At 29.3% G+C, this 14,701-nt stretch overlaps 2 protein-coding genes across 4 annotated transcripts in view; one reads left to right on the forward strand and one right to left on the reverse strand.

The window, feature by feature from the left end:
* The window catches only part of kctd15b (potassium channel tetramerization domain containing 15b), a 34,987-nt gene extending 32,338 nt beyond the window's left edge, over positions 1–2,649 (forward strand). For all 3 annotated transcript variants that reach the window (XM_051134440.1, XM_051134439.1, XM_051134438.1), the window contains one exon: positions 1,375–2,649. In XM_051134440.1, the coding sequence (XP_050990397.1) occupies positions 1,375–1,533 (159 nt within the window). In that variant the 3' untranslated portion in view covers positions 1,534–2,649. The remainder of the gene's footprint in view (positions 1–1,374) is intronic.
* Positions 2,650–7,123: 4,474 nt separating this feature from the next.
* LOC127181019 (transcription initiation factor TFIID subunit 4) overlaps positions 7,124–14,701 on the reverse strand; it is a 113,737-nt gene continuing 106,159 nt past the window's right edge. The window contains exon 15 of the mRNA XM_051135488.1: positions 7,124–13,058. Within this exon, the coding sequence (XP_050991445.1) occupies positions 12,885–13,058 (174 nt within the window). The 3' untranslated portion in view covers positions 7,124–12,884. The remainder of the gene's footprint in view (positions 13,059–14,701) is intronic.

The raw sequence follows: 14,701 nt of genomic DNA on the forward strand, positions 1-14,701 counted from the left end.
GCATTGCTAAGAACTTCATTTGGACAACTTTAAAAGTGTTTTAAAGTTTTTAATTTAAATTTTTGTATAGTTGTATTTTGACCGAATATTTTCCTATGCTAACAAACCATACATCACTGGAAAGCTTATTTATTATTTCAGCTTTCAGATGGTGAAAAACAAAACAAAACAAAAAAACCTTTATGACTGTTTTTTCTGGTCCAAGGTCGCAATATGCATTCACACATATCACATTTTAAGAAAAACTTTTTTTGTTGTATATAACAACAATGTAATATATTAATATGTACAATAATAATAAAAATTACAATATGTGAAAAAACATTAATTATCATAAAATCATGAATCAAGTTTACATGTCTAGTAGACTTTTTCACCCACATTTGCATTTAGCCTAAAGTATATTTTGGTAAATGAAACATTTTTTTTCTATTTAAAAAAATATTGTTTAGCTTAACCGTTTATAACATATATTTAGAATATATTATATTTTGGCCAGAATTTATTTTATGCATGTATTTTGTCCATTTTAGGGTCTGATTTATTTTATTTTTTGAGTAAAATAAGAATGAGAAAATATTTTCTACACTTGACCTAAACCAACTGACATTTTGAAATTTTTCAGATATATTTATTTATTTATATATAATTCTATATTTGAAAAATATATTTTCAAGTTTTTTAGTTTATATATATATGTATATATTTTGTTTAGCTTAACTGTTTATACCATATATTTAGAGTATATTTCAATATATTTTGGGCAGCATTGTATTTTTTTATTTTATTTTATTTTATTTTTTTTTTTTTATATTTTTTTTTTTTTTATGTATATTTTTGGCCACATGGGAAGTGGTGTTTCATGCATGTATTTTGTCAATTTCATGGTCTGATTTATTTTATTTTTTGCCTTTACTCTTTTTGCTCATGCATTTTTTTTTTTTTTTTTGTGTTTTAATGAAAGTAATTAATACTTTTATTCAGCAAGGACACATTAAATTGATCAACAGTGACAGTAAAGACATTTATAATGATACAAGATATTTCTGTTTTAAATAAATACTTCTCTTTTGAACTTTCTGTTCACCAAAGAATCCCAAAAAATAAAAAAAGGCACATTTTCCACAAAAATATTGGGCAGCACAACTGTTTTCAACATTGATAATAATCATAAATGTTTCTTGAGCAGCAAATCAGCATATTAGAATGATTTCTGAAGGATCATGTGACACTGAAGACTGGAGTAATGATGCTGAAAATTCAGTTGTGATCACATGAATAAATTACATTTTAACAGATATTCACATAGAAAACAGCTATTTTAAATCACAATAATATTTCACATTTTACTGAGCATCTGCGTGTGTGTTTCAGGTGTTGGAGCGTCTCTTCCAGAAGGGTTTCAGCGTGGCTGCGTCCTGCGGCGGCGGCGTCGACTCGTCCCAATTCAGCGAGTACGTCCTGTGTCGCGAGGACAGGCGGAGTCAATCCATGAACACGCCCATCAGGATAAAGCAGGAGCCGCTGGACTAAAGACACGCGCTCAGGCCCTCGGCCCCTCGACACACACATTTCCACACACTCACACACTCTCTCAGCGTTTATACGGGGAATGTAATCAAACCGCACCAGAAACCCAAAGAACTCCAGCAGGATCTGAGTCCCGCCCTGTTCCGCCCAAACCACCAATCAGAGGACGTCCTCGCGCATACGGAACGCAGGCTCCGCCCCTCTGCCGGCGCAGTGTGTGTCTCTCGTCGTATCTCATGACGATCGCGGGGCCGGGGGTCGATTTTTTTGGATTTTCATTTGGTCCTTGTTGTTTCTAAAGACGTTTTTCACTCCTTATAGCACCATGTTGTATGCGGTTAGCAGTACTAGACTGGAGTTTTGTGTTTATTTCTTTTGTTACATGAAGGATGATGGGAGTGGCGTTCTGAAGGCATTACGTTTCAGAGACTTTCCTGGCAGGAAAACGCTATTACGCCCTCGGGCAGTCTGGGGTTTAATGCGTTCGGCTGCTCAAGGTTTCTTTGTTTAAAGGAGCTGCAAGCAAACGTGGCTATTTCTAAAGCCGGAGACATTAAGCATATCGTTAAACATCTGAAATTTTTATAAGCTCTCTAATGCTCGAGTCAAATGGCTTGTGAACTATACGCCACCTATACAAAGAGCCGTGTGTGTCGGGAACCAAATGTAAGGAGCTCGAGGCAAAACATTGGCAGATAAAGACGTACGATTGTGTCTGTAACCGTGCGTTTGCACTTAAATCTGCATCTCGAGATCTCGTGAAAACAAGCCGCCCGCGTGTTTAAAGATTCAGTGGAAATAGACTCAAGTTGGAGCGCGCTGACAGAATGAGGGTACTAACTATGATGCATTAATTTTTAAACCGTCTTTGTGAATGAATAATGGTTATTCATTAGCCCAGTTTATCAGGTTTCGTTGGAAGTTGTCCGATTTCCATTTTGACGTCAAAAAGTTGTCAGATGCTGAGTAAATGGAGGATATGTTGTGAAAAAGGTGCTTCATTAGACGTGTGTACGCGATCCAGTGTCCAAATGCTCAGAGAGAATCGACATCAACCAAATCTGTCTGAAAAAAAGATATTTGGAAATATAAATCCATTGCCATAAGTTTGATTAAACAAATTATAACTGTTCCATCAAAGCCTACTTGATTTAATCCTTCCATTGTTCAGTTAAAAAAAAAAAAAAAAAAAAAAAAATACATATATATATATATATAAAATCAAAAATCATGTTTCTATTATGTTATCACGTTTTTGTTTTGTTTTTTTAATTTTTACTAAAATAGCCCAACTGTAGTTTGACTGAGATTAAACCTCTGCATTCACACAATAAAAAAAAAAAAATAAATAAATAAATATATATATATATATATATATATTGGGTATTATGAAAATGCACTTTTATGATTCTTCAAAACTAAATTAAAATATTTGTTGTCCAAAAATCATGTTTTAATTTACTACCAGATGTTACCAGTGTAACATCAATTTAGTATCGTGATAGTTTTATTAATATTTGAATTTTTACATTTTTATATTTTCTAAATTTGTTTTTTATTTTTTATTTTCTCTTAATTTTAATTAATTTCAGGTAAAGTTTGTATTTTTGTACTAGTATTAGTATTTTTGTCATTTTAGTAGTTGTATATATGTATATGTAGTTTTTATAATTTTTTTAAATTTCAGTTTTAGTTATTTTAGTATCAAATTAAACTGTTAAAATGAGAAATGTTGGAAACTAGCTGATTCCATTCTATTCCATTTAGCATTTATTCATTTTACATTTTCTTGATGGTTTTAATTTTAGTTTTAGTTAACTACAGTATAATAACCCTGATTGTCACCTGGTCACCATTTTTTTTATTTTTTTAACAGTGAATAGGTCAAGGTACTAAATGAAAACATGTTTTTTAGAAAATCAATGTTTTAAATAAATTTTAAAGAACCATAAAAAAATAGGAGACAATTGGAGGGTTATGTCATTTTATTATTTTTATTTTTTGCCAACCTATACACCAAGTCCATACAGTGTTTGCATTCTTTCTTTTTTTTTGGATAGATTTTTTGATTGTTTTTATAATGCATTTCTGTTCAGAGTTTTTTTTTTTTTTTTTACAAAATTCAAACATGGTTTTTGAAAAATTAGTGTTTTAAATACATTTTAAAGAACCATAAAAATAATAGGAGACAATAGGAGGGTTATGTAAATTTTTTTTTCAACCAAGTCTATACAGTGTTTGCAATTTTTTTTTTCGAAAGTTTTATAATTTAGAATCATTGTTTCCAAGTCTTGCCTCGAGCTTTGCTTTTATTTATTTATTTTTTAAATTTTTAACATTGAACAGGTCACAAGCCACTAAATTAAAACATGTTTTTAAGAACCATTCAAAATAATAGGGGGCAATAGAAGGGTTATGTCATTTTTATTATTATTATTATTATTATTATTTTATAGTGTTTGGGTTTTTTTTTTTTTTTTTTTTTTCTTTTTTATAATGCATTTCTATTGAGAATCATGTTCCTGAGTCTTGCCTTGAGCTCTGGTTTTTATTTTTATTTATTTATTTTTTGTTTTAAATAAATTTAAAAGAACCATACAAAATAATAGGGGACAATAGAAGGGTTATGTCATTTTTTTTTTCTTTGCCAGTGAAGTCTATATAGTGTTTGCAATTTTTTTTTTCCTTTTTTTTAATTTTTTTTTTTTTTTTTTTTTTTTTTTTTTTTTTTTTTTTTTGACAGTGAACAGGTCACAAGCTACTAAATTAAAACATGTTTTTTGAAATTTTAATGTTTTAAATAAATTTTAAAGAACCATAAAAATAATAGGAGACAATAGGATGGTTGTCTTTTTTTTTTTTAATTTTTTTAATAATGCATTTCTGTTGAGAATAAATCTATACAGTGTTTGCATTTTTTTTTCTTGCCTTCGCAGTTTTTTTTTGAACAGGTCACAAGCTACTAAATAAAAACATGTTTTTTGGAAAATTAATGTTTTTAATAAATTTTAAAGAACCATAAAAATAATAGAGTCAATAGGAGGCTGATGTCTTTTTGCAATTTTTTTTTTTTTTTTTTTTTTTTTTTTTTTTTTTTATGAATTTCTGTTGAGAATCACAGTTTCTGAGTCTTGCCTCGAGCTCTGAGCCGACGGTCTGTTTTCAGTGGTGTTTTTGCTTCAAGTCCAGTATAGATCATCATCATTGCCATCATCATCACAGGACTGCGCTGGGCGGCGGTCGCTTCCCGTCCAGCAGATCAAAAAGCAACAGAAGAACAAACTCCTCCAGTCTGTGTGTTTGTGACTCACAAATGCTGTTTCTTCTCGATCAAAAACAAACAGCCTTGTTCTGATTTGTTTGTCCAAATTCTCATTCAACTCGAGCTGGATTAGAAAACGCTAGGGTTTTGGAGTCCAAATGTGTTCATTAATGCACCAGTGTTTTTGCATTACGTTGTTTTCTTTGCCGTCTCATTAAATGTTCACATCTCGACCCTCCGTTGGGAACCCGCTCGAGCCGGCCTTTGTTCTGACCCAGATCTGGTCCAGTTCTGTCACAAAGGGAATGACCAACCACCCTTTCATGTGCCGAGAGCTTTCCCAGCATGCCTCTCTCAACACAAACCTCATACGCGTTCCCAGGACGGCACATTTACAACCCCAAACGCGCTCGAAAGATCCCAGAAGTCGTGTGTTGTTTACGCTCAGATCTTGTTTAGGTACGTCAAGTTCGCCGAACAGAAAAGCGCAAGGTTTACGCTGGATTACTTTCCATGTTGTTGTGATGCATTTCAGGACGCCGCGGACTGGGTCGCGTCCGTCGGGCCTAAACGCTGGTACTATGTACAGTTCTTTGTATATGGACACATTCAGATGCTGGTTTCTCTTTGTAAACAAACCCCGGAAGAGATTCTGACAACGCTTTAACACGAGACTGATGGACTGAACACGAGCAAAGCAATATGATATGTACATACAAATGACAAAAAGAAGATCCTCAACATTTCAAAACGTCTACCAAGGTGAAAAATTGTCATTATTTAATGTATTAATAATTAGACTGTGGTATTAAAGGGCATGTGTTTATTTACAGTGACTTCTTTTTTATTTACTTGCATATTTGCTATAATAAAAAAATGCGTAATATTCACCTGATATTTGTTTGTGCTTTTCATCTACTTCTATATAATTACCAGCCCTGTCAATGACATTCATATATTCATATAAATTATTGATAAACTTGAATCAAAATCTGAATAATTCAGTAGTAATATGTAGTTCAGTGTTTCTTTACAGTGGTTTTCCATTCATAATTTATATCAGACAAATGTATAGTATATATATATATATATATATATATATATATAGTCATTTGTACTTTGAATATAAAAATGTATTCAAAAAATGTAAAAATTTAAAATGTTTTTTGATAGAAAGTAACGGCAACGCTGATATATGAATTAAAATATATTTAAATATTTTGGATGTCATATATGTTATATACTTTTGATATGATATATAAGATTTTTTAGATAATTTTTTTTAATTTTTAAAACATTTTTAGAATTTTTGTTTTTTTTTCAAAAAGTTACAAAAAACAAATGTATATATATTTTATTTATTACATTATACATTTTATATTAAAAGTATGTATCATATCATAAATATTTAAATATATTTTTGTTCATATATCAGCGTTGCCATTACTTTGTCAAAAACATTTAACTTTTTTTTTATAATACTTTTTTAGAATTTTAAAGTTTCATAATTTCAAAGTAACAAAAACAAATGTATATTATATTTTAGTTAATATATTTTAATTCATATATCAGCTTTGGCATTACTTTCTATGAAAAAAAATAAATAAAAATTGTACATTAAAAAAAATGTAATACATTTTTTATAATTTTAAAGTTTATTTTTTTCACAATTTTTTTTTGTTACTTTGAAATTATGAAAAAATAAACAAAATTCTAAAAATGTATTCTAAAAATGTACAAATTTTACATTTTCAAAATGTTTAAATTTTAAAATTTGAAAACATTTTACTAAATATTTATATTATTTATATTTAATTTACATACTAAATATTTAAATATATTTTAATTCATATATCAGCGTTACCATTTTTTTAATCAAAAAAAAAATTAAAAACGTTCAAATTTTAAAAAGGTATAATTTGTACATTTTTAGAATACATTTTTATAATTTTAACGTTTATTTTTTCATAATTTCAAAGTAACAAAAAACAAATGTATATATAATCTATTTTATTTAATATTGTATACATTTTATATTAAACTTATATTTCATATTCTTAATATTTAAATATATTTAATTCATATATCAGCGTTGCCATTACTTTGTATCAAAAATTCAAAAAAAAAAAAATATATATATATATAATTTTATGTATAATTAAAAGTATGTATATCTATGAAATATATGTGTTTATTTTGTAAATAAGTATTAGAAAATGATTTCAGAAATAAAAAAGTATATAAAAAAGCACACTGTATAAAATGAATATAAATGTATAAATATTTATATAAATTATGAAATGTTATGAAACTGCACACGTGTAAACAACATTTTGAAGTTTAGTAAACAGCTTATTTATTCCTTTACAAAATAGGTACAAATACAGAAGTATGTTCACACAAACAGAAATATTTCAGGATATGTACAGAATTTACCAAAAATAAGATAGTTCTAATAAACACAAGGTCTTGTAAACAATATATACAAATTATCCATAGATCGAAACATTAAATTCCAGCTGTGCACGTCAGTAATACAATATGAAGAGAGTCCTAATAATATTTTGGCTACAAAGCGTAAGTCATAGAAAGAGCCTCCAGCGGAAAACAGAAAACAGAAGATTAATAAAGTCGGTTTAAACAACCCAACAAATACATTTGTGCTTGTTTCAAACGGGGGCTGTCGGGGAACGAAGCGTATTGCCTGAAAAGTGGCAAACGTGGATGCGGATGAGAAAATAGAAATCGGTACAAAACGAAGTTTCCCTTTTAGAGTTTTACGGACACAGACGGACCGGACGTCAGAAACACTGAAGACATAAAAACCAAATGAAATCCTTCCACGTGCGTCCAGTTGCACAAACACAAAGCATCGAGATTCATGGTGCATAGAAGAGCGAAAGGATCCGTTTCTGATCAAACTCAGAATGAAGAAAGGTCGCAGACCTCTCCTGACATCATGTACGGCGAACCCTCGCAAAAATAAATGCTTACAGGATTCAGAATTGAGCTTATGAATGACAGATGAACGACTGACATCAATAAATTATAACAGCTTAAAGTATGAGCACACAAACAGGAGAATGAGGTGATAATACTGAGTTTAACACAGGTAGAGTTGGTTTAAAAAACACAGTCGAGGGCAGTGAAATCCAGTTTTACAGTTCAGATTGAAACTTAAAATCAAAATAATACTTTTATTGTGATTGATTCATCAGTGCATGTTATTCTAAATCAAAAGTTTGATCAAGTTTTCAGGACCTACTGTTGCTTTCAGGTCGGAATGAGATGAGAATCTTGGGATTTGTTTGGAAATTCTCTGCTTTTCTGATTGAATATGATGTTTGATTGACAAAACATAAGTCAAACGCTGATTTTAACGTTCATTTTAGTAAATCATGGCCAATTTGTGTTAATTCGTTCCCTAGTTTTAGTAAATTGTGGTCAGTTTGCACTAATTTGTTGTCTTGTTTTAGTAAATTGTGGCAAATTTGTCAATTTGTTTAATTGTTTTAATAAATCATAGCCAAGTTTTACTAACTCATTCTTTCGTTTTAGTAAATCATGGCCAAGTTTGTACTAATTAGTTTTCTCGTTTTAGTAAACTGTGGCAGATTTTTATTAATTTGTTCTCTCATTTGGTAAATAATGGCCAAGTTTTACTAATTCATTTTTCGTTTTAGCAAATCATGGCCAATCTGCACTAATTTGTACTTTCATTGTGATTGATTCATCCGTGCATTTTATTCTAAATCAAAAGTTTGATCAAGTTTTTATGACCTACTGTTGCTTTCAGGTCGGAATGAGATGAGAATCTTGGGATTTGTTTAGAAATTCTCTGCTTTTCTGATTGAATATGATGTTTGATTGACAAAACAAGAGTCAAACGCTGATTGTGGCCAATTTGTACTTATTCATTCTCTTGTTTTAATAAATCATGGCCAATTTTTACTAATTCGTTCCCTCGTTTTAGTAAACTGTAGTCAGTTTGAACTAACTTGTTGTCTCTAATTTGTAAATTGTTGCAAATTTGTACTAATTTGTTCTATCGTTTTAGCAAATGATGGCCAGTTTTTACTCATTCGTTCCCTTGTTTTAGCAAATTATGTCCAGTTTGCACTAATTCATTGTCTCATTTTAGTGAACTGTGGTCGGAATGAGATGAGAATCTTGGGATTTGTTTGGAAATTCTTTGCTTTTCTAATTGAATATGATGTTTGATTAACAAATCAAGAGTCAAACGCTGATTTTAACATACATTTTAGTAAATCGTCGCCAATTTGAATTAATTTGTTTTAAGTAAATTGTGGCCAATTTTTACTAGTTTTTTCCCTTGTTTTAGTAAATTATGTCCAGTTTGCACTAATTCATTGTCCCGTTTTAGTAAATTGTGTCAAATTTGTCAATTTGTTTAATTGTTTTAATAAATCATGGCCAATTTTTACAAATTTTTCCCCTCGTTTTAGTAAATTGTGGCCAATTTGCACTAATTCATTCTCTCATTTTATTAAATCATGGCCAATTTGTACTAATTAGTTTTCTCATATTAGTACACTGTAAAAAATAAAAAACACAATTTGTTGAGTCATCTTAAAATAATTTGTTACCCTGCTGCCTTAAAATTTTAAGTTCAGTCAACTAAAATAAGTTTATTTAACTTGAAATGTTAAGTTGTACTAAGTAACAACTGAGATGTTTGTGTTTGTTAAACTTAACAGATGGGTAAGTAACCCAGCTGCCTTAAAATTTTAAGTTGATTCAACTCAAATATCTAAGCTGTCATTTAGTATAACTTAACATTTCAAGTTGAATAAACTTTTTTTGCGTTGACTGAACTTAAAATTTTAAGGCAGCCAGGTTACAAATTATTTTAAGTTGACTCAACAAATTGTTTTTTACAGTGTACATTGTGGCAGATTTTTATGAATTTGTTCTCTCGTTTTAGTAAATCGTGGCCAATTTGCACTAATTCGTTCTCTCATTTTTGTAAATCGTGGCCAGTTTGTACTAATTTGTACTTTTATTGTGATTGATTCATCAGTGCATGCTATTCTAAATCAAAAGTTTGATCAAGTTTTCAGGACCTACTGTTGCTTTCAGGTCGGAATGAGATGAGAATCTTGGGATTTGTTTAGAAATTCTCTGCTTTTCTGATTGAATATGATGTTTGATTGACAAAACAAGAGTCAAACGCTGATTTGAACGTTCAGACGATGTGTTAGTGAGGTTGTATTGCTATAGCTCAGATCTGCTGGCCTGATTTGGGGAAACACGGGATTCGTGCTCCTCGTGGACACATATTAAAGCTACACGAATCACAATAACAGACACAAGCTTCATGATCGATTTAGAGTTCAAAATGTTTTTTCTTGCTAAAATATCATGTGGAAATCATTTATACATGCTGTTAAAAACAATAGTCATCAAAAATTCTATTTACATTGAAGTCTCGCTGATAAAGGTTTTGTAAAAGAGTTTTTTAGTCAACTTTTGATGGGGGTTTTCAATACTGTGATTGGCTGGACACTGACGATGACGAAAATGATGATGAAGATGATGATGTTTGGGAAGTTCTGCATAAGGTTTAGAGAACGATGCGATTCTTTAACAGAAAAGTACATTGGTCACTTCAAGGCGTTTCGTCTCAAAGATCGTCACTGTAAGCACTCCGTGTTGAATATACAGCAGAACGAAATCTGCACTGCAAAATACACTCACTTCATCAGGATCTTTGCTATGTTTAATACTATAAAAATATTAAAATATATTGCACTAAAAAGAGCATTAAATATGATATTCTTGATAAAAGCATAAATAAAGAAAACGTAGTGAAGATTAATTTAAAAACAAGAAAAAATTATTTGAGAAAAAAAGTCTACACTGTAAAAACAATTTGTTGAATCAACTTAAAATAATTTGTAACCTGGCTGCCTTGAAATTTTAAGTTCAGTCAACTCAAAAAAAGTTTATTCAACTTGAAATGTTAAGTTATACTAAGTAACAACTTAGATATTTGAGTTGAATCAACTTAAAATTTTAAGGCAGCTGGGTTATTTACCCATCTGTTAAGTTTAGCAAACACAAACATCTCAGTTGTTACTTAGTACAACTTAACATTTCAAGTTGAATAAACTTATTTTAGTTGACTGAACTTAAAATGTTAAGGCAGCAGGGTAACAAATTATTTTAAGCTGACTCAACAAATTGTGTTTTTTATTTTTTACAGTGTATGCGCAAATTCTTGCGCAAATGTTTTGTTTGTACCAGTTTGTACCTCATTTTAGAAAAAAGTGGCCAATTTGTATTAATTTGTTGTCTCGTTTTAGTAAATCATTGCCAATTTGTACTAACTCGTTCCCTTGTTTTAGTAAATTGTGGCCAATTTATATTCATTCGTTCTTTCATTTTAGTAAATTGCTTCCAGTTTCTATTAATTCATTGTCTCGTTTTAGTAGATCATTGCCAATTTGCATTAATTCATTCTCTCGTTTTAGTAAATCACGGCCAATTTTTACTAATTTGTTCCCTTATTTTAGTAAATTGTGGCCAATTTATATTAATTCGTTCTTTCGTTTTAGTAAACTGTTGGCAGTTTCTATTAATTCATTGTCTTATTTTAGTAAATCATGGTCAATTTATACAAATTCGTTCCCTCGTTTTAATAAAATTGTGGCCAGTTTATATTAATTAGTTCTCTCGTTTTAGTAAATCGTGGCCAATTTGTACCAATTTGTTCCCTCATCTTAGTAAATCATTGCCAGTTTTTACTAATTCATTCCCTCGTTTTAGTAAATTGTGGTCAATTTACACTAATTTGTCTCGTTTTAGTAAATGTACTTATTCTTTTGTTTTAGTAAATTGTGGCCAACTTTCACAAATTCATTCCCTCGTCTTAGTAAACCGTAGCCAGTTTTTATTAATTCATTCCCTTTTTTCAGTAAGTCGTTGCCAATTTGCACTAATTCATTGTCTTGTTTTGGTAAATTTTGGCAAATTTTTACAAATTTGTTGCCTTGTTTTAGTAAATCATCACCAATTTTTACTAATTCAATCGCTCATTTCAGTAAATTGTGGCCAATTTGTACTAATTTGTTCCCTCATTTTAGTAAATCGTTGACAATTTGTACTTATTCATTCTTTTTAGTAAATTGTGGCCAATTTTCAACAATTCGTTCCCTCGTCTTAGTAAATCACAGCCAATTTTTACTAATTCGTTACCTTATTTTAGTAAATCGTGGCCAGTTATTACTAATTCATTCCCTCATTTTAGTACATTGTGGCCAATTTTTACCAATTCGATCGCTCATTTCAGTAAATTTTGGCCAATTTGTACTAATTTGTTCCCACGTTTTAGTAAATCGTGGTCAATTTGCACTAATTTGTTTCCTTGATTTAGTAAATTGTTGCTAATTTGTACCAATTCATTCCCCAGTTTAGTAAATCGTGGCCAGTTTGTTCCAACTTGTACCTTCATTTTAGTAAATCGTTGGCAACTTTTACACATTTCTTTTCTTGTTTTAGTAAATTGCTGCAAATTTGTACTAATTTGTTCCCTTGTTTTAGTAAATCAAATCAAGGGAGTTACTACAACGTGGTAATTTTTTACTTAAATGAAGATGACGAATAGCAAATTGTGGTCATGATTTAACTAAAACGAAGAAACGCATTAATAAAACGAGAGTGAAAGCTTAATTCATGGTGATCTCGAGATCTTGGCGACCTGATGAAGAAAGTGTTTACAGTGTCAGATTCATTCATACACAAAAAACAAACAAACAAACAAACACTCCTCGGCTCAAAGCCGGAGAGACAAGCCTTAAAATCCACTATCATAAATACAGTTTACCTAATAACGTTGAGGAGAAAACAGGAAACATGAAGTACATCTTCGTTTTTTTTTCTCTTTTTTCAAAGCTTTTCTATCAAAAGCAACGCTGACATCACGAGGTCACAGACACAGAGGCGGTGAACGGGGCTGAAGGCACGTCGCAGGGCTGAGAAGGAAGTCGATCGTTGGGTGAACGTCTGCTCGGGTGGTTTGGCTGCTGATTCCTCTGTAGTGTAGAGTTGTTTAGCGTTCGCTCAGCGTTGGCTACTTCAGGAGAGCGCGGTACAGTAACAGAGATCTGCTGGTCTCTCTCTCTTGCTCCATGTAAAAGATGAAGTCCCTGAGGTTGACGCGTGTTATTCTCTGGCGGTTATACTGCCGTGACGAGCTGGACGGGGCCGTCGATCCGGCCGGAGAACCTGCCGAACTCCCCGACACCTGACGACAAAACACAATCCTCATATTAAACACACAGACGCTGTAGTGAGTTTAAACAGCATGAGAGATGCTTCCAGTAAAGTTTGACATTCTAACAAAAAAATTCATAACACAGAAAATATTGGGTAAAATAATCCATTTTAATGCACTGAATTTATATGGGTCAGAATGGAATGAAAAATATTCCATATCAAACTTTCTTGGATACTTTTTACATAGCTTGTCGCAGTGCACTGTGGGATTGTTTTATCTATGAAGGATAAATATTTGAAGACCCCAAAGAAGACAATGATATTCATTTTCAGATGTTGTATTAGATTAAAATTAGTTTAATAAAATTAAATAATTATACATTACATAAATTGCCAATGACTTTATGTAAATATTTATGTATTAATAATGCTGCATATATAATTTTAGTATATTATATATATTATTAATTTCCATTATATATTCTAGATCTAGAAATCACACTTCCTATATTCCCTTTTATCTTACTTTTGGAAAATTCTGCACATATCCTGAAATATTTCTGCTTCTGTGAAAATTCTGTATTTGTACCTATTTTGTAAAGAAATAAATAAGCTGTTTACTAAGCTTTAAAATGTTGGTTTGTCCATTTCATAACTTTTTATAGTATAAAATGAATATAATTATACATTATGTTTATATAAATTATATGTACAGTGTGCTTTTTATTTATATTTTTTATTTACAAAATCATATTTTTATACTTCTTAATTATATATATATATATATATATATACACATACACATACTTCGTATTTAGAAAATTTTATATATGTTTTATATATTTTAAAATTTATATTTTATATTTAGAAAATTATATTTTTACTTATAAATTATATGCACAGTGTGCTTTTTATTTACTTTTTATTTACAAAATAATATTTTTAGACTTTTTATTTATTCTTAAAAAAAATAATATATATATATATATATAATTTTCTAAATACAAAGTATGTGTGTGTATATGTAAGTATGTATATATAAGTTTTATATATTTTAAAATTTATATTTTATATTTAGAAAATTATATTTTTACTTATTACATATAATTATATGTGCTTTTTATTTATACTTTTTATTTACAAAAAAATTTTTTTAGGCTTTTTATTTATTCACAAAAAAAAAAACAAAAAAACCAAACAAATATATATATATATATATATATTATTAAAAAAAATTATGTTTGATATATTTTAGAATTTATATTTTATATTTATATTCTTATATATATATATACATATATATTATTTTATGTATATATTTAAAAAAAAAAAATAATAACATTTTATATTTACATTTATAAATTATATGTACGGTGTGCTTTTTTATACTTTTTATTTACAAATTAATATTTTTGTACTTATTTATTTATTCTTAAAATAAAACTAATATATATATATATATATATATATGTATGTATTACTTAATAAATATACACACTTCATTTTTATACACATATATACATATTTATACTTCAATTTTATATATAAATTTTATATATTTTATAAAAAAAATACATAAAAACATTTGTTTGACATTTTAGATATATTTCTGTATATAATTGCTTCACATTTATATTTTTTATATTTATATTTTATTTTATATATATATAT

Source organism: Labeo rohita, chromosome 18 (assembly GCF_022985175.1).
Source record: "Labeo rohita strain BAU-BD-2019 chromosome 18, IGBB_LRoh.1.0, whole genome shotgun sequence".
Taxonomy (NCBI): domain Eukaryota; kingdom Metazoa; phylum Chordata; class Actinopteri; order Cypriniformes; family Cyprinidae; genus Labeo; species Labeo rohita.